Source organism: Marmota monax, unplaced genomic scaffold, assembly GCF_021218885.2.
Source record: "Marmota monax isolate L192 unplaced genomic scaffold, Marmota_monax_Labrador192_F-V1.1 WCK01_AAM20220418_F8-fsc00017, whole genome shotgun sequence".
NCBI classification, from domain to species: Eukaryota; Metazoa; Chordata; class Mammalia; order Rodentia; family Sciuridae; genus Marmota; species Marmota monax.
In genome coordinates, this window is record NW_026695241.1 from 14,647,850 (window position 1) to 14,674,479 (window position 26,630).

General features: G+C 36.0%; 1 protein-coding gene across 3 annotated transcripts in view; it reads right to left on the bottom strand.

The window, feature by feature from the left end:
* Nucleotides 1-26,630, bottom strand: part of Tshr (thyroid stimulating hormone receptor) — a 145,151-nt gene that overhangs the window by 67,594 nt on the left and 50,927 nt on the right. For 2 of the 3 annotated variants that reach the window (XM_046440731.2, XM_046440732.2), the window contains exon 2: nucleotides 2,677-2,748. The exons of the other annotated variant lie outside the window; for it this stretch is intronic. In XM_046440731.2, the coding sequence (XP_046296687.1) occupies nucleotides 2,677-2,748 (72 nt within the window). The remainder of the gene's footprint in view (nucleotides 1-2,676; nucleotides 2,749-26,630) is intronic. 3 annotated transcript variants of the gene reach the window in all.

Here is a 26,630-nt window from a genome sequence, read left to right on the forward strand (position 1 = left end):
TTCAACTTGAAGACTGACAAGTTGCTTCCCTAAGTTTTCATCCAATGCATTACACCATATCTTCTACTGAATTTCTTAGTTAAGAAGTGCAAAACCTTTCTCAATATTTTAGAGGGTTAATCCTTCAGTTCATATCATCCAACTGAAGTTTTAGTTTCTCCAACCTACACCTCCTTAAAGGCAGTTATAACTTGGTTGTGAAGAAAACACACAGGAGGTACTTTTCAGTGGGGCAAAAGTAATGATTCCCTGCTCCTATTATTATTATTCCATTTTTCTAACTAGAACAAAATCAGATCCACCTCTTCTTCAAATTTCTTAGCATATAAATCTTACACGATGACTATAATAACTATGTTATTGATTGTCCAAATTAGAAAAAAAATTTGCACCATTAATATTTATGCCAGAATAATGGGTGGGTAACCTCCCTCTCTGCCCTGAGCTATACCGTATCTTTATCATTGATGCATGTGTATTTCCTATCATTCAACAAAAATCTATGGAACATATGCTATATTTAGACATTGACAAACAAACTTATTCTGTAGCCTCAAGGAAATCATAGTAGTTACAAATGAAAGCAAGTAAATGGGATTAACATGCAAGGTGCTTGGTGCTCCGAAGTGGTATAGGGAACACAATCCAGTGGCCACTCTATTCAAGGCCCCGCTGGAAGAAGCCTCAGTGAGGCCTTTGAATCTTCCTGGATGTTCTCTTCATCTCAGTCTTCCTTTTATTGCCCATTTTTTTTTGCTTCAAACTATATCTTCAAATTTATAACTCTGCCGGCTCCATCTTAGGTGAACTTTTAATAATTTTTAGAAAAGATGGAAACCCCATCCGACACTATAACTCTAGTGTTAACAGTGCAGAAGGAAATCATCTTCCTGTAGAAAGTCAGTCCTTCTCTTTGGATCCCATTCCCTCCTCAAGGACCATATGCTCTTAAAATTGTTCTCCTTCATCTTCTCCCTCTGTTATACCTTTCACTGGTCTCAGTTACCTCTGCCTGTTCATGACTTTCAAGTCTCAATCTGTGCTCACATCTCTGCTCTGAAGGCTCCCTATGTCTACAACTTCTGAAGCTCCCTAATCTACTTTTTATTCCCCCCACATACATTATTATTTTCTAACTAAGTACATAATTTACTTGTGTTTTTGGTTTCATTGTCTGGGTCCTCCTAGTTGAACATCAGCTTCATGGGAGCATAGATCTTTCTTCACTTGTTCTCTGCTGTCTCCCTAGTTCTTAGAATAGCGATTGGCACAAAGGGGTGGTCAAACAAGTACTTGTTGAATGACTAAAACTTTTGTAGATGATGTCTATGTCATGAAGTCATCAGAATATCTTTGCACTGACAAAAAGAAGGGAGATGAGAGAGGACCACCAAGGAAATCAAAACAGGCAAGGATTTGAACAAGGAAAGGCTGTTTAACAACATGAAAGCTTGCAGAGATGCTCAGTGAGAATGGTCTCTCAACCTCAGCACTGTTGACTTTTGACCCAGGTAGATTTTACTGTGCATGCTGTCCTGTGCAAGGCACAATGCTTAACAGTGTCCTTCCCCTCGACCCATTAGCTGCCATAGCTGCACTTTTTCAGTTTTGACAAGCAAAATGTCGAATGTCAAAATTGCCTCTGGGTGAAAACCACTGCCATGACACAATAATTAATAAACGTTCATACAATGAATAGATTTAGCCAGAAACTGTAACTGTGCAGGTTGCTCCTGGTGGTGTTATTTGGTGTGCCTGAATTACCTAGATTGCCTGTCAGAACCAATGAAGTGAAATGAAGACCTGACTCGTTTCATACACAGGTATGCTATCTATCAACCCAATCCAGAACTGTGTGTGTGTGTGTGTGTGTGTGTGTGTGTGTGTGTGATATGCTGGGGATTGAATCCAGGGCCTTGTACATGCAAGGCAAGCACTCTACCAACTGAGCTATATCCCTAGCCCCTAGAACTTCTTTTTGTCCTCACTCTGAGTGTACAGCAATTCAGTTTTCAATGTTTAAAAGAATTTTTTAATTCTATTCTTTTTGTTTTAAGTGAGAGAAGTCTGAAAACAATGGCCAAATTCTTGACCATATACAAACGTTTGTATTAGTGGTGAAAAGTGAATCAATTGGCTAGATGAGATTAGAGATAGATGCATAAATATGTTTATGGGAGAGATTCCCAGCCAAAGTTTGGGTACATCACAAAATATGTTAAAACATATCAAGAATGATCAACTTCTTGTTGGGGACAGTAGCACATACGTGTAGTATCACTGACTCAGGAGATTGAGGCAGGAAAATCACTTGTTCAAGGTCAGTCTCAGAAATTTAGCAAAACCCTGTCTCAAATAATAAAAAGAGCTTGGGATGTGACTCAGTGGTATAGTATCCTGGGTTCAATCCCCATGACCACAAAACAAACAAACAAAAACAAATAAGAAAATTCTCAAGATCAAATCAATTTAAATTTGCTTTAGGTTTAAAAATTTATCTAGGAATTAAGATGTAGGGATGTAGCAAAATCAAACCGACATCGTGTTTTCAGATATATTAAAAATAAAGATACCATTGAGTCATGCAAGTGTAACAAGTATTTTCCTTGACAGAACATATTTAGACAATCACATGTCACAATTTCCAACTTTTCTTTATATTAAAAAATGACTTACATCCTGGAAATATTGGGCAGATTTGAAAATGCAAGACTGGGAATGGTTTTCAGACGAGTCTCTGTGAGCTTCCTATGAAAACAACAGTTATGAATTAGAATTGTTACTATTGGTCCTCTATAATAATGCTCTTAATTGTAAAAAACAAAACAAAACAAAACCAAAAAACCCTCATGATTAGAAGTACAACAGTTCTTACAACACATATTTCATCTTACATAATCAACAAAATAGTATTCAATTAAAAACATACATTTTTTTTCCCCAGTAGTACAAGAGTTGAGAGAGATTCGGATACAGAAAATAAATGTTCAAATTTCATCAATGGATCAATAATAAACTATTATCCTCTGATACCACATTCTACTGGTTAATTGAAGGCCAGCATAATATATTCATCAGTATATTGGAACTACTGAGTTTCATATCATGTATTTGTCTATAGAAATGACTTGGCATGCCATCAGTATACATATTATGTACATATTTAAAGGAATTAAACGTGTTTATTTTATCTTAAAGTTTAAAAATAGTGATATGGTTATGATGGTTTTGCCCAAGCAAAGGTGTCTAGCCATTACCTTGATCTTACTGTCTACTTGCTACCATTGAGAAGTAACAAGGAGCTAATTCTTCCTCAGAGTCTTAAGACATTTTTGTTGGATATGCAACTTAAAGGTGTGGCTTTCCCTCCAGTTTGCTTTGTTAAAAATATCCTTCAGAAGGCTGAAGCTGTTTTCTTTATAAGAAACCATCTTCATGCAATCCAGGGTGCCTCTCCACCTAGATGTTCCATTTGTTAAATTTCCCCTTTCTCTAGAGTTGACTTGAATAGAATGCATATGGACAAAGGTGTGCCTCGTGTCCTAACTCACTTGGCAAAAAAGACAATGCCTCACACACTACACATTTTTCTCCATGGATCTCTCTTTGCCATTTAAATACTGGTATTCACACACCATTTATTTAGTACTTGTTGATAGCTAGGTATTATGTCTTTTTCCCTTCTGACTGCAGGATTATTTCTCAATAATTTATTTCCTTGATCTATGTTTTCTTTGGACTACTCACTTCTGCAGTGCCTAAAATGTATCTGTAACTTGCCTACAAAATATCAGGAGGCTGAATTAGTTTTTAAAAGGACTATTAATATATGTGCATGGGAGGGTGATATGAACAGTAGAAAGGCAAATTTTCAGCTCTTTGCGACGCCAAGTGTTTCACCATGAAACCCAATGTTGCCTTATCATGATTTCCGAAATGCATGTCCCTAAGTTACCTGTCCTCCCTCGAAGGTCTCTCACCTACATTCCCTTAATTGGTTTGATTAAGGGCTTATTGATACCGATACAGGATTCTTAAATTAAAAAGATATGGGAAGAACAAGTAATTCTACTAAAATCTCTGTGTAAAATTGGGGCATGCCAAAGGAAAACAAAGGATAAGGTATGCACCTGTTAGGTATCACCCCCAAAGACTGTGTTTCTTAAACTGAAAGATAGTCATTTAAAGCTGTCCTAAGGCAAAATGGTTTAAGATTGCGCACAGTGCTTGTGGGTAATGGGGGGCCTAAACTGTACCATTCACTGACTGAAAATTGAGGGGTATAGCCTGTGTTCACAAGTAAATAATATACATGGAATTAAATTGGAAATTAAAACAAAATTGCAGTGTTTTCCAAGAGGTCTGACATGGAACAAAAATAGTATATAAATGCAACTTAACAGACTTTGAGTTAAAGTTTCAAACAATGTTTATTTTCTTTCCCAACGTATGAGTTTCTGAAATATATGAATCCTGTTTCTTGAAGTCTCTTTCCTTTACACCCCAAACATACACACTTTAAGTTAGAACAAAATATTCTTTCCAGCCAGATTTCTCACCATAAAAAGCACATAAACCATGAAGAATTATGTATCTAAGAGCAGTTGTCTTAGTAATAATGTTATATACACAATAAATCTTCAAAAATAAAGGAAGAGATGTCAGCCATTTTAGCCTAAAATGAAAGTAAATTATCTGACTGTTGGATGAACTTAATATTGTGATCATTATAGCATTGCCTGGGATGGAAGACTGATTTCAATAATGTTAAATGAATTATTGCAATAACACAGAATCATATAAATTCAAACTCAATTACGATTTAAAAAATTTAAACATTTCGTCTTGGTGTATCCATAGTAACACTACATAATCTAGAAAAATATCCATAGTTAAGTTTTCAATTTTTTTTTTTTTTTACTTTTGGTATCAATTGTTTCCCCTCTTTTCATCACAGATTACCTTAAGCTTTCCTTTCCTTTCTTTCCTGGATTTTAAAATGATTTTTCTGATTTTCCTTATGAAAGCATTTAGAAAGCACTTTCTTCCAAGCCATCTATTGCTCTTCAAATAAAGAACAAGAATGATCGGTGAGGATTGGCATCTAGTGAATTAACTAATGAAGACAGCATCTTTAGGGAGCTTTTGTTCTATTTCTTTTTTCTCAATAGTTTTACTGCAAGATGAGAGATGAGGAGAATAAATTATTGTAAAAAGTGGATGCCTCTCTAGCCCCAGCTGACTCCGGATACATGAGCAATAACCCATCAGGAGGTTTTGTAGCTCTTCTGTTATGCAGCAGTCTTATAGCTAGAGCTAATTGAAGCATGTTTATCATCAATATGCTTTTCTTTGTCCCTTCTTGTAGGGAAAAGCAGCTGGATGTTCTTTCCATTGTCCACATTTTCTTTATTCAAAGAGTCTTAAGATGTTATGATTCCCCTTAGGTAGGAAGTCAGCCAAGAGCAGGTAGGGAGGGAAGGACATCAGATAGAGTGGTCATTGAGTCACAGGACTGGAGATAACAAAAACCTTTATCAAAGCATCCAACCATCAGGGACAATGGGAGCTGGTATGTCAAACCTCCCCAGTAGAATTAATTATAATCCCTTAAGGAAACAAGAACAAGGCACAGCTATTTTTTGTGCCCAGGTCGTCCCTCCCTACTCTCCTATTGTGAACAGGTCATTACCAAAAACCATGTCACAGTCACCCCTTGTGATTGAGTCATCTTGACCCTGGCAAAGAAAATTTGCTGAGGGCTATACAAAGGGCAATAAACCATTTAAAGAGATTAAAAAAGAAAACCCACTAAGGGAAGCACAAAGGCACTCAAAACCCAAACTCTTTAAGAGCTACATTTGTTCTGTCAGGAGACAGTCCTCTCCGTGCCTATACTGTTTGTTTATCTCACTTTTTGTATAAATCTCTGCTGGTCTCTACAACATTCACTGCTTTAAAAGCAGATGAGTGGCTGGGGCTATAGCTCAGTGGCAGAGCGCTTGCCCAGCACATGTGAAGCACTGGGTTTGATTCTCAGCAGAAACACATAAAAATAAATAAATGAAGTATTTTTTTTAAAAAAAGCAGAAATAGGAAGTAAAACAAACAAAAAAATGAGTATGATTATTTGGCTGAATATTTTATGTTAATCTCAAAATACATTTTGAATAGTAGTGGAAAGGAGAAGGACGTAAATATTCTTCTGACAAAAATATTAGAAAAAGTTTCAAGATGTTTTACTATGGGTCAAAGAATTAGCATCAAAATAGTATTTATTTTATATTAGAGTATGCTAGATACTCTACATATGAGATTCTGCTTTTTATTTATCTTTGGTGATTCAATATAAAAATATGATGATTAGTTTTTCTAAAATATAATTTAAAAACCTCAAAAAACTTATCTCCTTATATTAATGATTAAGGCATTACATATAACTGATTAGGAAAGAGTTCATAGATATAGTTTGATATCGTAGGTGAACTCCATATGTTTTGTGATCAGAGTAGTTTTAAGATAGAGATATTTATTATAAATGAGAATAAACAATAAACATAAGCTGACAATATAATTTAAAATTTTCTTGATTACCTTAACCAAGAATTATCATTAACAATGTGACTTAGAGTCAAATGTTTCCTTTGGACCTTATTTATGTGAAAATAAAAGAAAAATTATAATGAAAACCACATTTTAAGAGATTTTCAAAATGGAGTCACAAGGCCATCAAGGGTGAAGCACTTAAGCACTGGTTCAGCTGCTGCCTGGACTTTGAATGGTAATATCTCATTTTTCATCTCCAATTTTGTTGATTTAGGTCTTCTCTTTCTTTTGGTTACTTTTGTTAAGGGTTTATCAATCTTTTTTGTCTTTTCAAAGAACCAACTCTATTGTATGGATCTTTTGTATTTTTTTAAAATTTTCAATTTCATCTCTGATCTTAATTGTTTCCTATATTCTACTAATTGTGGAATTAGTTTGGTCTTCCTTTCCTACATAAATGCCAAGATATTTGGTCAAACATTTTTTTTCTGGATGTGTCTGTGAAGGTGTTTCTTACTGAGTTTAACATTTGAATTGGTGATTGGTTGTACAGCTTGGTGACTGTAGTGATAAAACTGTTTCTCATATGTCAAAATTGTGAAAAAGAGTGGATTTTAAATATCCTCACGATGAAGAAATGATAGGTATATGAGCTGATTTTAGATGTTAATTAGCAAGCCTTGATCATTGCAAAATATATACCAGTACCAAAACACCACATTGAATCCCTTAAATATACACAACCATTTGTTGTGTAGATTCAACTCGGCATGACTGTAGCCATCTTGAGTCGTGGATCGCCATGATTGCCCTTGCATAACCCTATATGTTTTTTCCTGCATAATTTCCCAGCAATCATAAACAGACAAAACTAGTGGGTGGTATGTGTTGCATCACAACTGGAACCCAGCTCCAGGGATGTACCTGAATTATCTTAAGATAAACCAGGTATGTTCCAGTCAGGACAAAGTCACATTCATCTTAATCCACAAATACACTTCTCTTCTCTTTCTGACTCAAATTGTGATCTTTTTGCTACCCAGGACCATACTGTGTCAGAAAGTTTCCCAATAAATTGTATTCTACAGTCTTACATCTGTCCTTTCTTTTTTTGTTCTTACAGTACTTGGGACTAGTCTTCATACACTATGACTGGGTTGTTCTGGAACACTGGATTGCTCATAAACATTCATTTAAATTTTTTTTTAAAAATAGAACATTTTTAAGGGGAAAAATAAACATTGTACTTAGTATTACATCTTTCATAACTATATTGTTATCACTGTGTTCCTAGAGGAAGAGTACAAAATCTATGAGAGGGTGTTCTCTGAGGAATTGACCTCAGGTGAGAGGTGAAGGCTTCTGTTTGTGGCAGGGTCTGATGGATATTAAAATATCAGCGAAGGAAGCAGGGTGATGATGAGACTCAGGACTCTGAATTTCAATTACAGAAAAGGGTAGTAATATTCTCCATCTCCACAATCAGATATTAAGAGGAGAAGGCAAAGTGGATATGAAAGAAAAGTATATACTACAAAGCACTGAATGTCAGCAGGTCATTAGTTCTATCTAAGATGATGTCCATAAACAAGCTGGTGTTCCACTTTCTTCTACATAAAAGCCCCTTAATGAACACTGTCCAGTGTTCTGAAAGTAGCTCTCTTTACAAATGGCCATGTGGGCTTTGGCACAGGGTAACATTTTCCCCTGGTTCTCACATGCCTTTTGGTGGTTCAGAAGTTCACCATTTCTCATTAAAATTTTAAAGTATTGCCAGCGAATTGTATCCGGGAAGAAAAAAAAAAAAACAATTCTTGGCTTAGGGAACTTTCAAACCCATTAGGTAAAAGAGTTAGATGTTCAAGAGAGTATGTACATGTTTATCATGGATACATTCTACTCAGAAATATGAAATACCATAGGCAAGCATTTTAGGAGGACTGTGTGTGTGTGTGTGTGTGTGTGTGTACACATGTGTATGTGAATATTTGTGTTGTTGGTTGTTGCTATTGTTGTTTGAGAGAAGAAAAATAATTGCATTTGAAAAGTGACAACCATGAAGCAAGTTCTTCCCATTCTGAATTTGCATTTCAAGTGTTACCACTTCTCAGTGGATTCATTTTTCTTTCTTTGCTTGTGTTTCAGCTGTTACACAGTGAATTCAAATCATGTTCATCCTACCACCATTTCTGCTGCTCTTTATTTACTCATGTAAAACCAAATTTCCATTTTCTTTCTGCTGAAGTTCTTTCTTTCTTTCTTTCTTTCTTTCTTTCTTTCTTTCTTCTCTCTCTATTTTCCTCTTTCATCTGTTCTTTCTCTCTCTCTCTCCCCATTTTTTTTTTATACAGGTTGGCTAGCAATGACCTTGCTTGATTTTTGCTTATATGAAAGTCTCTACCCTTTAATATGGAAAGATACTCCTACTGGGTATATAACATTCTTGGTAGGCAGTTTTATTTTCATTCTTTACTTTAAAGATGCCATTCTGTAGCATTTTAGTCAGTAGTTTCTAGTAATATGTCCATTTTGGTTCTTCATTTTTTGTGTGTGTGGTGCTGGGGATTGAACCCAAGATATTTTCTTCATCAACAAGTGACAGCAGTATGATTATAATATGCCTTAGTATAGTTTTCTTTACATTTACTCTTTGGGGGGTTTATTGAGAGCTTTATAGATTTGTAGGTTTAGAGTTATCAGTTATCAAACTTGGACAAGTTTCGGTCACTGTTGCTCTAAAATATTTTCCTATCATTTTCTCTCTCATCTTCTCTGTAGCTCCAATCACGTGTAAGTCAAAGTAGTTGACATTGTCACATAGGTCACTGAGGCACTCTAGTTTTTTTCTACCTTTTTTCTCTCTATGCTTATGTTTTGTTAGTTTCTATTCCTATGGTTTCAACTTCTGCTTTTTTTCTTTCTGTAGTGTTCAGTGCTCTTAATCCCATCTAGTTAATTTTTCATTTTATATATTTTTACCCTTAGAAGTATCATTTGGGTCTTCTTTCTAGATTCCATTTCTTTCATGTTGGTCATGCTTTCTTTTACTTTCTTAAGGTTGCTTTTAAGACTTACAGATGTTCTAATGCCATTGCTTATCAATTCCACCATCTCTGCCATTTGGGATCTATCGCTATTAATGGCACTTCTTCTTTGTTATGGTTCATATTTTCCGGACCACTTCTTTTTTATTCCTATTGCTTAGAAAAATAGCATTATGTGAAAACTTCCATTGAAGTGAGGGAAAGATATACTAAGACCTACTGTGGCAGTAAAAAAATCAACACACATTTCCCTTGCTTTAAATTTGGGCTGGTCTTGGTTATTTGTTTGATCAAAGGATGTGGCAGAAGTGATGCCCTGGGATTCGGAGGTTAGCTTAGAAGAATCCTTGAAGATTCTGCTTGAGTGCCTTGTAGTTCAATGCTGGGAGCCCTGAATGGCCATGTAAGAAGTACAACAGCTGAGACTGCCATGCCTGCAGAATTCGTGTAGGAGCTATAATTAAAGTCCCACCTAGGTCTAGCACTGGGACAACCCCTGCCAAGGCAGCAGACCTGTGAATGAAACTACTGTGGACTCTCCAGTCAAACTCATTTGTCATATAAATACCATTGAGTGAACTCGGGATACTATAAAAATGATTTAGCTATGCTTTACCCTAATCCCTAACACACCACATCAGTATATGTAATAAAATGGTGGTTGTTTTAAACCTCAACATTCTGGAGTAAATTATCATGAAGTAATAGATAACAAAAAGACCCACTCTGTATCTGATACTATTTAGGTAGATATTTTGTATTCATGAAATTACCCTTTAGATTTCTGCCTTCCCTAAAATTCAGAAAATGGTTTGGATTTATGTTTTCACTGAAGCATCAGTGATAAAGAAAAAAACAAATCACACCATTCAATAGGATAGCCATAGTCTGTTTGGCAACTGAGCCCTTAAATGCAGCCATGGTTGTGTGTTGCTTAATGACAGTGATACATTCTAAGAAATGCATCATTAGGCAATTTCATTATTATGCCAACATCACGGAGTGCACTTATGAAAACCTAGATGGTATGGGCCAATCTCTCAATGTGGCCTCTTGGTGCAATCAAGAGATTCAATGAGCATGAAATGTACGAGGCTGCTGTGGGTGTAACATGGCATCCTGTTCTACATAAATTTATTAAAAAGTAGAAATAGTGATAGAAGTAGAGTAAATACATAAACCAGTAGCATTGTTCATTTTACTTATTTATTATATATTTATTTTTTATTTTTTTAAAAATATTTATTTTTTAGTTGTAGTTGGACACAATACGTTTATTTTATTTATTTATTTTTGTGTGATGCTGAGGATCAAACCCAGGGCCTCGCATGTACTAGGCAAGCACTCTGCTGCTCAGCCGCAACCCCAGCCCCATTGTGTATTTATTTTTAACTGGAGAAAAGACAAGATTTATTCCATGTGTATGCAGAAGTTTCATAGTAAGGAGTAACTCACTGAATAGGCAGAGATAAAGGTTTATATAAAAGCTTCACACGGTGAGTGGGGCATCAGTGGGAAGGTATAGAAAGTTATATTGGACTTTGGGTTTTTTTTGTTGTTGTTGTTTTCAGTACTGAGGATAGAACCCAGTGCCTTTATTTATGTAAGCTGCTTAGAGCCTCCCTAAGTTGCAGAGGCTGGCCTTGAACTTGTAATCATCCTGTCTTAGTTTCCCAATTCACTGGGATTATAGTCATGCACCCCCATGCCTGGATATATATTTGGCTTCTTTTATGCTAATGTGAATGGACAGTCTATCTCTTTTGTAGGTGGAAATTTCCCCTATATAAGGGTGGTGTTATGGCAACCTAATTCACTAATTCACACTTTCCTGGAGCTAATGAGGGATTATATAATATATATATATATATATATATATATATATATATATATATATGTGTGTGTGTGTGTGTGTGTGTGTGTGTGTGTGTGTGTGTATTTACATATACACATACATACACACATATACACACACACACATATATATAATCTCCTGGTGCTAATATATGTTTCCTGGTGCTAATTAATGGGGGGAGATATATATATCTTAAGAGATTTATCAAGACACACTGTGGTGTAAAAAGATTGCCACACATTATATATCTTAAATATACATATATCTCCTAAGAGATATATAATATATATATGGATATGTAGCTCCCCCATATATAGATATTTTATATATTTATATAATTCCCCCCAAGAAAATAAGCTCTATCAGACAGATGTCAATGGCTGCTGTATTTGGGGGACATTTCACTAAAGTTTAGGTTTCTTTCTACAGTTGGTGTCTGTTGAGATATGTTTTCAGTTTAAAATAATCATATCACTTTGGTGGTCTGCTCATTCATCCAGTTCCAATGCCTTTGTCCTATACAGGTGGGCTCCTAAATACATGACTCATTCACACATAGAATGGTGTCTCTGGGAAGCCATCTTCACATTAAGCATGGTAAAGGGTCCTGTCCAAGGACATCACTCCTCCAAATGTCTCTGTATTGTCCTGTATCATCAGCTTTTCCTTTTCAACTGCAGCATCCTTCAGGTAAGAATGGACAATAACACAAATACAATAAATACAGAAGGCTTTCTCATCTTCATACCTGTAGGAAGTGCTGCCTTCTCCCACAAGCCCAGGGTCTAGCCTTCTGTGAGATAAAATGAACAAAGATATTTGTCCCAGATTTGGATGATCACAACCCCAGCCCCACACTGGATTTTAAGATAATTTACGGTTTTCTTATTAAGTAATAAGAAAACCGTAAATTATTGTATTAATATTTTATTTTGATTATGTGTTAAAATTATAATTTTATAGTTAAATAAAATATAATAAATTTCACCTGTTTATTTTGTTCAATGTGACAACTAGAAAAACTTAATCACATATGTGGCTGTTCCTGGACAGTGCTGGAATAAAGACTATGCTTAATCTTTACATTCTATGTCTTTTTTATTATTATTATGAAAAAAAAATTAGGAAGTTGTTTGAACATGAGATACATATATAGAAATGGAAGAGAATGAAGCAATTGCAAATTGTGTGTGTGTGTGTGTGTGTGTGTACTGGAGAGTGAAAACAGAGGCATTTTACCACTGAGCGACATCCCTAGACCTTCTTATTTTCTGTTTTAAGGCAGGTTCTTACTAAGTTTCTTGGGACCTCTCTAAGTTGCTGAGGCTAATCTTGAATTTGTGATCCTCCTGCCTCAGCCTCCTGAGTCACTGGGATTGCAGTTGTGCACCACCACGCCTGGCTCCAATTGCAAATTTATAAAAATAATGTCTACTTTTAGTGTTTTAGTGTTTTATTGCAGAAAAGTATAAGTAAATAAGAAACAAGGTGGTAGAAATTGCCCTTAAAAATATAGTTAGTTCTTCATATTAAAGCTAATAGTTTTCCTAAAAACTAAATCAGAAATTCCTACACAACACACTGGATATTTTTATCATGAGTCAAATTATGATTCAATTAAAAATCAGTTTTTCAGTAAACTTCCTCATCAAAATGTTAATGAAAAAACATTTCATTAATAAAGCCTATGCCTATGGTGTCTCTTGTGGTTGTTTCTTCTGAGGTGTGACTGCAGGATCACAAACTGGATAGGGATTCAAGGCCTAAAGTGAGGTGCTGTGCAGAAGGAATCCACACTCTGCATGTCACTTTCCATCTCCCCTGTGACAGAGTGACAGAGTGACCAGGTTTGTAAGATCAAGGCTTATGTAGAGAATACCTGGATCCTCAACTCTGTGGAAGGAAACCCTGGAGATTTCCTCATTGTTTTATTCATGGAGGCAACTGGTCAGAGCTTCCTGGTTCCCAGTATACTTTAGCTTTCATGAACAGGTCTCAAGATTTATAATGCTACAATTTTATATGAAAAAGGCATTGTAGCTGACACAAGGTGCCATTTCACACAGGAACTGAACTCCACAGAGTTTGGCTTTCTGAAACCAATCCCCCACAAATACTGAGGAATGACTGTATTTTAAAATGTGAAGTTTACTTTTCTGTGAGTTGTACCTCATTAATTCTGATATACCCCCCTCCCAAAATTAGGTGATATAAGTGAGTCTTCAACAAATATTAATTTGCTGGAATTGGAATAATCTGGCATTTATTACCTGCTCGCTACTAGCCCAATGTATCCAAGTTCTTGCAAGCAACAGAAGTGAGTTTGAATTTAACAGAAAGGAACCTTACTGAAAGGACATTTGATAGCTTAGAAAATTTATAGAAAGGGCACAGAGGCTGGGGCTATAGCTCAGTTGGTAGACTGCTTGCCTTGCATGCACAAGTTCACCTAAGTTCCATCCTCAGTGCCCCCCCCCCCAAAAAAAGGGCACAGAAGCAGACTTGGAAAATAGACAAGAGAGGAGAGGGAGCACATAGGACCCAGAATAATGCTGCAGGGAGAGTCCAGAGAGGACCTTGATGCCTCTACTTCTGAATTATAGGTGCTGCCACTTGTCCCACTGTGACCCAGGGCACTAAAAACTAGGTACCAACGCCATATTGCTGCCTCTTCTGTCCCTGTACACTTCATACGGGGGCTGATACAGTCTACTGCCTCCAGAATATAGTCTCTTCGGTCCCTGATTCTTTACTGTCACAGCTTTATAGTCAAAGTTCAGGGTGGCAGTGTCTGATTGGCCACACCCAGGTCATACACTTTATCCAAACTGCAGGGGAGGCCAGGAAAGGGTATATCTGGTGTTTTCTCTTTCTGTAGTGTCTCCCACTAAGACTCACAAAATATAGGAGCAATTCACATGTTGGTCAGGAAATAAAGTCTATTATATCTATATATCCATGAAAACTTGAACAGAGTTTTAACATCTAATTTCTGTTGCTCTTATCTTGCTAGCGAATGGGTTAGCAATCTGTAATTTTTCTATGATTGTATGTTGCCATGCATGAGTATGTCACAGTCTAGCTTCATATGTGATCTCTCATCATTCGGCTGATTTTCATTTAAAAAATAGTTTGAGTCTGCAAAAATGACCAATAATGCAAGCTTTGAATATGTCAAATAATCAATAAATGTTACTAAATTAATCCATAAAAAAGAAGGAAAAGGCAGCAAAACATGGCATGCACCCCTGAAAAACCTTCACTCTTAAAACGGGAAAAAGTCATGACCCCAAAGGCACATTTATTTATTTGCTCCATGTACTATAATGAGGACACACTTCCTACTGATAATGGTTTTTGATTAAAACAAACAAGATAACAATAAAACCATATTTCCTCTTGACAATCTTCTTCAATCAAAAATAATTAAAATGGAATCCCATGATTTCCATTTTTGAATACAACAGTCTAAAAGAATCAGATGTTCAGACCCATCTCTATCTGGAAGGCCATTCTCAGTCCATTCAGGGTCATTAAAACCTTCCTTAGTATAGCTCCTTTCTCAGTGACGCCGTTGGATTTAGAAAATCTGGTTTCACAAAATGATAAACCATTGATAAAGCAATAATTAATGTTATATTTCCCTTTATGATTTTTAAATGGGGCTTATTTTGTCTTTATTGAGAGAGAAAAAAATTATTAATATCAAAAAATTTTATATCATAATTCAAGTAGAATTTACTTTCAATAAAACCCAAAGCAGAAATTTCAGAATTTTAAAAAAGAAAACAGATTTTGATATGATAAACTTGAGTTCAATCCTTGAGGTAAAATGATGGACTTAACCAAAAACTTTTTTCCTTGAAAATAAATGAAGGATCAGTTTTCTGTGGTCTTTTTAGGCAAGAAACAAGGAAAAAGTAATGAACATGGTCTCCTGTGTTTAGGCATCAGAACTTGAAGCTGGCAGCTGGAAAGTCCCTGTGAAAGTGAAAAGTGCCCCTCAAGGGCTCTTCAAGGTTCATGTTAGAATGTCAGTGGCCTTATTTTTTACCAAGATTGTATGAGTCACTCTCCAGTGCCCTCTGTGTGCTGCAATAAATATACTCCAATAATTGTAAGTACTAAGTTTCCAGATCCTATCAACACCATTCCCTAAGCATCAAGGGGCAGCTCCTTAGGAAAAAACAGTCTTCGTATGGGACTCATAATGAACCCAATGTTGAACACAGCTGCCCTGTACTCTCTTCGAAGTGCAGCATTAAGTAATTACACAGTATAAAGTTATTTGGAGGCAGTTCTAGTGAATTATTTTTATAGGGCCAACGCTTGGAAATTCCAGACAATGTTGGACAGTCTCAACAAACTATGCAACAGACAACAGGCAAGGATTTGGAGTCCCTGAGTATATTTGTATTTTAAAAAAACCAAGCTCTTTCACCCTTCTCTTTAGAAAAATGTCAAATGTTTTGATCAACCCCAAAGTCACCAGGTTGCCCAGTTTAAAAACAACTTTCCAGTCTAAGAATGGCCCACTCTTTATCATTTGGTACTGAAAATTTTTTTTTGTTTTTATAAAGTAAGCTTAATATTTTGGGGTTTTCTTCATCAATACATTTAAAATCCTTCCCAGTGGCTTGGGAGGCTGAGGCAGGAGAATTGCAAGTCCAAAGCCAGCCTCAGCAACTTAGCAAGCCCTAATCAACTCAGGTAGACCCCGTCTCAAGACAAAAAATAACAAAGGTCTGGGTATGTGCTTCAGTGATTAAGTGTTCCTGGGTTCAATCCTCGGTACCAAGAAAAAAGAAAGGAAAAAGAAAAAAGCAATATATTTTAAAATATATTAATCAAATCACATATTAATGATCATGATGGAAATAAAAATAATAATAGCTAATGTTCATCGAATACTTTTATGTTCCATGCCAGGTTCTACACTAATACTGTGATGTGTATTGTTCTCATTTGAAATTCACAGTTATACTATGAAGTAGGTACCATAATGACCTTTATGTTATGAAATTGAAAATTGCAGAGGTTAAGAGATTTGTCCAAGGATCTTGCTCAAGAAATATAAAACCACACACAAAAGTCTGAACCACTTTGTTATATGCCTCTTCAAAAATATTTCATATTAAGCAATATTCATGACACATTCATGGCTACTGTCAGAAGGCTATAAATAGATTACGGAAAGTGTGAATACAGAACTGTAGCAATACAAATCAGAATAGTTTTCTATTTCTGTCTCTCCTCTTCCCTTTCTACCTTCACTATTATGCCATATGATCTGCCATTCAGTAGAAATGCTAATGTATGTAATCCTCAAAAGTAAGTCACAGAGTTTTATAACATTGAGTTTAAAAAAAAACATGAAGGAGGGAAATGGATATTCATATTAAACAAACAAACAACAAAACTTCCCAAGGACTCTCGTAGCGAAAATAAGGAATGCCATCTCAAAGAAATAAAAATAAATTTTAACTGGGAAAAGTGAGTGGGTTAAATCTTCAAAAATCGGGTCTTTTTTTTGTTGTTGTTATTATGGTTTTTAATTTATTTAAAAGTTATAGGATGATTCATGTTATCTATTTCTTCTTGTGTGAGTTTAGGTAAATTTTATTTTCAGGAATTTGTCCATTTTGTATACATTTTAAAATTTATGGAAAATAAAGTTTTTAATATCTTTTATTATAGTCAAAAAGGCTATAGTCCCTGTGTTAATGTGTTAATGTACCTCATTTTTGATTCTTTTTTGGTGGAATAGTCATACCAGTGGATTTTCAACTTTATTGATCTTTTCAAATATTAAAAAAAAAACTTTGGGATTTCAAAAAACTCTATGGAAATTTTTTAAATTGTCTGATAATTTATTATCTGAGTCTCCTGGGCATCTATTCTGTTTCTCTTGATTTTTAAAAAATATCATCTTCTCATTTTTCTGGTTACTTTCTGTCATACACAAAATATTTTATATGAAAAATGTTGAAATCATTAGAAGCCTATGATTATCTTCCCCAGAGAGAATTTAAATTTGCTTTTGTCTTTGCAAACACAGGTTTGTTTTCTGCATTTAACTGATAAAGGAAATCTGACTGAGCCTTGTGATATCCAGGTAGGCCCAAGCCTACCTTCAACTCTTACCTTTATTTTCATGAAATGTTAATTTGAAATGGATTTTTCAGACTGGCAACCAAAGGATTCCTAATGTAAATTCTCTAATCTATAGTGTTGCAGTTGACATCACCATATTAAATGGTAAGGACTTGTGCAAAATTGCATAAGATAAAGGAAACTGACAGCAAATGTGATAATTAATTTGTTTATATGAGTGTCCTTTAGTCTCTCCTTTTCCTCTTCAGGAAGTGATTACTTTTTGTGGTTTCTAGTCTATTGCTTTATGTTAAGTCATGGTCACAGTTTACACACACACACACACCTCTATCTCTGTCACTTCCACCACCACCTCCGTGGCACATATACATCTCTTTTGTTCCCTTACTTCCCCAAAATCAACTCTAGTAGCTATGTGAGGTGTTTTTCTTCATTTTTTGTTTTTGTTTTGTTTTTATGGTGCTGGTAATGAAATCTGGGGCCTTGAACATTCAAGTACTCTGCCACTGAGCTACATCCCTAACCTATATCTATGGTTCTTGTCTATCTTTCCCACATACTTGTTTCAAGTAATAGAAACTCTCTTCCTTATGAATCCATTCACTCCTCTCACCTCCCACTACCCTCTGCAAAGGCATGTTCTTCTCATTGGGATCATTAGCAGTGAGGACAAAGAAAGCCTAGAGGTACAAGAGTCCATCTTTGCCACCATATTGGAAAGGCTGTCTGAGGATAAAACCTATGCAGAAGTTGAAGATGTTAGGGGTAGGGGTAGGGTAGGTAAAATGAGAATGTCTAGGTCATACAACTTTTTTTCAGCTTCAAAATGAGGGATTGTCCCACAGAAAGATCAATAGCCACTACATACTGAAATTTTACTGTGTGCTAGGCATTTGGCTAAGTATTTTCCATGCATTAATTTTATTTATCCTTCATGACAACTCTATGAGATGTATGCTTTCATCCTTCCATATGTGAGAAAACAGAACCACAAGAGGAATGCTGTGTAAGCTAGTAAGGAGGAGTTTTGTCCACCCTTTCAAGTGTGGCTTCTATCAGTATTTGACTTAATGTTGAGATCTCAAAAGAATTTGTTAAATAAAAAGATAAACCAAGACGTCTTTGATCTCAAAATCCAGGCCCTTAATCACTGTTGGTAAATTCAAACATTTAAGGACTTGACCACCTACTTAAACTTACTGAATGCATGTCTAGTGTTTCCAGGTCTAATAGTCAATATTTCTAGGAAATTTAAAGAGCTTAAAAATAGAGATAATTAGGTATGTTCATCCAATTCAATATTTATCATACAATGAAATAAAAGTATTTATATGCCCATCTGTCTGTCTATTCTGAGTTGGTCTTGAGTTGTTTTTATGACATGACTATTAGAAATTTCCTTTAATTTTTAATCAAAAATCTCAAGGCACTGTTAGAGCAAGTCACATGGAACACATATGAAAACAGATGCTATTTGACCACTTTTGATACCCAAAATGGAAATTCCATATATTTCAACTGGTTATTGGCAAGGCACATGTGTATACTGTATGTGTATGCATATCTTTCGAATAAGGAAAGTTGTTTTGACCCTAGAATTTCAAAACCTATATAGTTAAAATGATCAGTTAAGTGCATTCAGCTGAATTACTATACATGCTTCCTCTGAAACACAATGACTACTTATTTTAAATTATATTCACACTCTTAAGTCATTTTAGCTGACACAAAGTTGACAAGAAGAAAAATAGCTCTGTTAGGCAAACAGTTTCATTTCAGAGTTACTTCATAAATGGCTTTAACAGGAAACATTCCCCTGAATACTAAGATTTTCACTGTATTGCTAGATATTTTAGGCATACTCTTAGCAAAATTCTAGGTTTGGTTTAGGGTTTTGAATTATAGACGACTTTGCTTCTGTGACTCAGTATAACTCATTTGGTTCATACATGGACTGAGCTCAATTACATCACAACATGTTCTAAACCCATGGTATTTTTTTTTATCTGTGCAACACAGCCCTAAACTAGTTTTCCAATTTCTCCAGTTTTATTCATCCCAATAAATATCTCTCTGAGTTGTTCAAGCCAGAAACTTGGAAGGTATCTCTGGTACAATAATAATGCCTTTGAATGCATAAAATAAAATACACAGGAAGTATATAAAGGAAACAAAATATGCTAGAACACAGTTACCAGAATATTAAAACAAACTAATGATTAGAAGCATGACTCTGATTTAAAGAAAAACATTTTTAAAAAGCCAATTCTGTAGACACCTTCAGAGTTTGGTTTTATAATAAAAATTGTTTAAATAATTAGACCTTTACATTCCTGAAAAATGAAATAAATATGTAATATTTTACCTTATTTTCCTCAATTAAAATGTTCAGAAGATCAAAGTGGTAAAGATAATGTAAAATATAACATTTTAATACTGATGTACACTGTTATACTTAATGTTTGGGGGAGTAACTGCCTCTGATATCAATGCAAGAAAACACATTTTGTTGCTAATGTAACCACTTTTTGTAATGACAGCGAATAAAGGGTTGCTTGTAATTTTAGAAAAGAGGTATGAGAATTTCTTTGTTAACATATTAAGAAACAATATCTAGGGAGTGATGCAGTAGACCGTATTTTGAGAATCTACAACAATAATGAAATAGAAAAATATCTGCAATTCCTATTGGCAACAAAGTCACAAATACTCAAAACACAATTGTGCTTTGCTGCCTACATTCAAAATTAAAGGAAGTGCTACATTTCAGTTAGACACCTGTAGAAATAAAGATGTAAATTCTTTTCCCCACCCAAAGTTCATAGACCTGTTATGAAACCCTAAACAACCATTTAAAGGGATCACTTTGGATGTATCAAAGGAAAAAGCATAAGGCAGGTGCCTTTGAGTACCAGGAGGGCAAAAAGAAAGGAGATCGTCAAACAAGGGACACGTTTAAAGTCTTTGGTCCCTAAAGTAAAATCTTGAGCTCACCATCCATTAGTGCTTTGGAGAAAAAGATGTTCCAATAGAGGCTCCATCCTTAGCTCTGGGGTTCCCAGCTTCAGTAAGCCACCTCTGTGGACATTTGTCACTGCCTAGACAGCAGGTATTTTAGAGATATAGACTAGAGATTAGAGGACTCTGTTCCAGAGTATTCAGCTCTGGGAAGGTGGTGGCCTCCTTTACATATTCTCAAGATGTGAAGCAGGAGAGAGTCTCAGAGCAATTTATTTTAAAGATAAAAAAGGATCTCTTAAATGCCTAGGGCTTTTTTTTCTGTATCTTTTTAATGTTTCACACTCTCTATATACATACTTGACTCTTCCATTTTTATTAATTTCTAAACCCAACCAATCAGCCATCTTGTTGACTATTCTGCATATGCTGAAGTTTCTCCATCACTGTGGTCCAGGCTACTGTGTCCCTCTGCCAAACCAGTGTGCATGCCACCTTGCTCTCACTCTCACCACCCTCCAAAACATGCTTCACCCTCAAACTAGAAGGCACTGGCTACCCACCCCACCAAACCACAAACACCTTAGGATAAAGTTCCGAGTACTAACCTGCCCTCAAAAGCGCCCACTGACCAAGATGGCGTACTTCTTCCAGCCCCAGCCTGCTGGACTTCTCCTGTGACTCTCCAGACCCCAGCTGTTCATCTGCATTTACCATACTTCCCCACACAGCCCAGGCTTTTGCATACACCATTGCATAAGGAACTAGCATCTATCCTCTTCTTCCCCCAGAAGTGAGTGGCACCCCCAGGGGTATACAGGGCTCTCTCCACATAGCTCTTTACTGCAGCTCTGTCCCCTGCCTTTTTTCTTTCCTATCCTCTGAGTTATTTGATATTTTGTGTGACCTTTTGGCTTAGATTACATCTATTGCTATGTGTTCCAATTACAATTAGTACTTCCTTTTCTTGTGCTCAACACTTAACAATGTGTTCTAGAGTTCCCTCTAGAACCATAATCTCCATAAGAATAAACATCATGTTGTTGTTAGGATTGTCTTCTAGCACCAGTACAACATTGGCACATGGTAGCCACACAATGAGATATTCTTTCATTTGACAATATTTATTCAATATCTCTGTGTGCCTGCCTAAGTGTAATACACACACACACACACTCACATATGCAATGAATTAATGTTTGTTATTGATTTTTGGAATTAGTGATTGCCTTGCATTAAACCATCCACATTTTCTTTCCTGTTCAATCTTGTTTATATCTTGGCACAATTGGAGGCCCCTTCTTTATGCATGTGTCATATCATTGATTTTCTGAAAGGGACCACTCTCATGTGATATGACTTGTGAGGATGTATGTCCACTTTTGGGTTCAGAAAATGTCCTTTTTTATTATTTGTTTAAGGATATTCATATACATTTAATTTCTCTGTCCCTCTAATGACATCTAGTTTTTCTGTCATAAAATATGTCTCATTATGTCTCTGGAGTCCTGGTCTTCATCTTCATAAATATAATTCGCTACTAACTTGATTTGCAAAAGAAATCTAATCTAGATCTTGCTCAATCTCTGAGTTGGTTGGATTCCAAAACTAAATGTTTTCTAAAATTTCGAGTGCATTTTCCCATGGGGTGGTCAAATTCTCAGGACAGTTCCCCAAAGTCTATTTTATCTATTAATGCAGGGAAAGGAGAACAAGCTTGAGTTTTGAGTTGAGACCATGGCCAATATACAAGGAAGTACATTTTTTCCCCCAAGACCTGAGACCAGGTCTCAGACCATTTATTTCTAGGTAAAAATTTGAAAGCAATATTTCTCGTTCTCGCTCCTTCTTCATCCCCAAGCACCTTTTCACATCTCCGTGTGAACTTCCCACCAACTTCTTGATGCTCAGTGACCTTAGCTCTCACCCATTCAGTCTGTGCCTACACTCAGAATAAATTTAGCCCTAAAAAAAAAAGTCCTTGTTTAAAAATTTCCCATTGAGCTGGGGTTGTGGCTCAGCGGTAGAGCACTCGCCTTGCACGTACGAGACCCTGGATTCGATCCTCAGCACCACATAAAAGTAGATAAGTGAAATAAAGGTATTGTGTCCAACTACAATTTTTTAAAAAAATTTCCCTTGTCATTCCTTCCTCATTCTACTCTCCGATCTATGGAAAACCAAAGCTGGAAATTATTCACACTATTAGATCACTAACTAAAGTTTTCAGTTACACCAAATGAAATCCTAAGCAAAGTTAAGTGAAACTATTTATTGAGATTAAAAAATATATTTTGGAACAGCAAGACATTAAGTCATTAATTTAAAGAACATTTGTTGAATAGCTTTCATAAACTAAGCTCTGTGATAGATACAGAAGATAAATGACAGTAGGGTTCAAGTATTGCTCAGTGGTAGAACACTTGGTTGACATGTACAGGCCCTGGATTTAAACCCTAGGACCACAAAATAAAGTAAATGACCCTGATAAATGTATGAGCTAATGCAAAGATAAGTAAGCATATATTAAGTACTACTATATGATAAGTGCTACTTTAAATAATTGTACAATATGAAATTTTGGGTGCTTGTGAGTATCCTGAAGGAAGTGACACTAACTGAAATGTAAATGGCTGTTATGGTTTAGATGTGAGGTGTCCCTCAAAAGTTCACGTGTGAGACAATGCAGGAAGGTTCAGAGGAGAAATGATTGGATTGTAAGAGTCTTAACCCAATCAGTGATTAATCCCTTCATAGGGATTAACTGAGTGGTGATTCAGCTGGTAGGGTGTGGCTGGAGGAGGTGGGAATTGGGGGTTTGGGGGTGTGGCTATGGGGTATATATTTTCATCTGGCCAGTGGAGTGTCTCTCTGCTTTCTGATCACCATGTGAGCTGCATCCCTCTGCCACCTTTTCCTCCAGGATTTTCAGCCTCACTTTGAGCCCCGATGAATGGGAGCTGGCCTTCTATGGACTAAGACCTCTGAACAGGTGAGCTCTCAAATAAACTTTTCCTTCCCTAAAATTGTTCTGATCAGATCCTTTAGTCACAGCAGCAAAAAACCTGACTAAAACGATGGCAAAGGACATTCTAGGCACGCAGAACTGTAAGAGCAAGAGCTTTGGGCCAGGGGAAATTCTGGTCCATTTGGGGTAAGGCAGTCAGCTCAGCATGGCCAGACTGTAGGTTTCAAAAGTGGAATGGAAAGCCTTGAAACTGGCCCTGGGACAAGTCTGTCCCAATAAGTGACACACTGTCTGCTTACTTGGCATTTCACAAGTTCTTCCTTCCTTTACTTCTAAGCCAAAGATTCTTCAAAAATTCTACATTTGAAATTTTCCCAAAGTCTCTGAAGGAAATTGCTGAGGAATCTTTTGTTTAAATATTTTTAAACAAAAAATATTTTTTTTGTTTAAATATTTATTTTTTTAGTTGTAGGTAGACACAATTACCTTTATTTTATTTTTATGGGGTGCTGAGGATTGAACCCAGTGCCTCATTCTTCCTCTGAGCCACAACCTCAGCCCCTTGCAGAGGAATCTTGACCTGAGGATGGAGGAGGCCTGGGCAGTAGCCATTTTGCAAATTCCTTGCCTTTTCCTACTTATTCTTGATTTATTCTTAGGTGCAGAGGTCCAAACACGAGAGCACCTAAAAATGGTCTAGGCTATTGGTTTGAAATGTATCTTCTCTGGCCTCTCTAGACACGTTCAACTCTCTGGTTTAGAGTATCATCTAGAAACTTAGATTTTTTTTCCCCCCTTGTACTGGGCATTGATTCCACTGAGTTACATCCCCATCCCTTTTTTTTTTTTTTTTTTCCCATCCCTTTTTATTTTTTTTTATTTTGAGAGAGTTTTGCTAAGATGCCCAGGCTGACTTTGAACTGGTGATCCTCCTGACTCAATCTCCTGAGTTGCTGGGATGACAGGCATGGCCACGGCACTGGGCAGGGGACCTAAGATTTTTAACAGACCTACCAGGAAGTTGCATGCAAAGTGTCCTGGGGCCATACTCTGAGAAATAACATTCTGGGGTGCCAAAGCAGGGTTGACTTCCGCTTAAATTGTAAAGTGGGTCAGGATTTTTCTTTGTGTTCTCCTTCCTGCCCTCGAGCTTCCGTTGGATTACTTGGAGCTTTACTGGAGTCTCTTTGGCCATTGTCCTATTGGCCAGAAACTTCCCCCACCATCCAAATTTACCATCCTCTAAAACTCACAGAATGTTAGCAGACATTAGAATTGGCTGAAATTTTTAAGATGGATAAAAGGGAGACTTGCCCCAAATTCCATCCCTTCTTATCTTACCTCTGTAACCCTAGGTGCCCTTCACACTTCATTGACTACTGAAGCCTATGTGCTGTTTATTTCTGTAATCCTTTGCTGTTCCCATCTCCTCAGTTATTTAAGTTTGAAAAGGTAATGTCTGCATGCTGGATTTCTAACATGTATATAATATTGTAACTATGTTTGCATAAAACAAACCAGAACTTCCCTTCAATAAAGTCAATAAATGGTCCTGGGAAAACTGGATACACACTTACAAAAGAATGAAACTGGAAGCTTGTTTATACCAAATACAAAATCCAACTCAAAATGGTTAAAAACCTATACATAAGACCTGAAACTGTTACAGTCCTAGAAGAAAATATAAGAGAGAAGATCCTTTACACTGGTATTAGCAATGATTTTTGGATCTGACCCCAAAACTACAGGAAACAAGCTTGTATAAAACAAGGGAAAAGACTAACAAAATGAAAAGGTACCTATGAAGTGGAAGATTTTCTAACCATGTGTCCCATAAGGAGATAATATAAAAAATATATAAATAACTCAAACAACTCAATATCAAGAAGATAAATACCCTATTGAAAAATGGACCAAGGACAAGAATAGACATTTTTCAAAAGAAGAAGTACAGATGGTCAACATGTATTTGAAAAAATGCTCAACATCACTGATCATCAGGGAAATGCAAACCAAAACCAGGAGATATCACTTCACCCTTGTCAGGATGGACATTAGCAAAAAGAGAAGAGATAACAAGTGTTGATAAAGTGGAGAAAAGAGAACATTTATACACTGTTGGTGGGAATATAAATTGGCATAGCTATTCTGGAAAATAGTGCAGCGCTTCCTCAAAATAAGTAAAAATAGAACCACCATATGACCTGTCAACCCCTCCTGTAGGTGTGTACCCAAAGGAAATGAAATCAGCACCTTGTAGAGACAGCCACACACCCATGTTCATTGCAATTTTACTCATGATAGGCATGATATGGAAGCAGTCTAAATATCCATCAGCAGATGAATGGAGAAAGGGATTGTGCTATACATACACAAGGGAATTATATGCAGTTTTTTATAAGAATGAAACTGTCATTTGTGACATGGATGAGCTGGGATAGAATTTTGTTGAGTGAAATAAGAGACAGGAAAAAAATACTGCATGATTTCACTTGTATGTGGAATCTAAGAAAGAAAATTGAAGCAGGGATTGGGAGGGTAGTTACTAGGGGTGGGGGAGTTTTGGGGAGATTTAAATCAAAGGATATAAATTTTCAGCTAGATGGGAGGAATAAATTGAAGAGATCTATTGTACAACATAATGACTACAATTAATAACAAATTATACATTTGGAAATAGTTAAAAGAGAGTAGTTTTTAAGTGTTCTTATCACAAAAACTGTTAAGTACGTAATTCGTATGCTAATTAACTCAATTTAGGCATTTACATTGTACCTATACTTTAAACATAAAGCTGTACACCATAAATAGATAAAATTTTTGTCACTTAAAAATAAAACTGAATTTTAAATTGTTTTGAGGAGGTGTTATTCACATGCTGGATTTTAAGCACATATTTAGCATTATAACTATGTTTGGATAAAACAAACACAAATTTTTGCCAGTCTTAATAACTATTCACTAGAAATTTAATATGAAGTTTTGACAATAATTCATTTTCTTCCCTCCTTTTGTTCTTCCTTACTGCAAAACAAAATTCTCTACCATTTTCCCCTTCAACTAGCCAACTTCTTTCCCAGCCTTAGGGTTTTCAGAGCTATTTTTCAAGGAAGCTTTCTAGATACAATGCAGAACTTCATGGCAA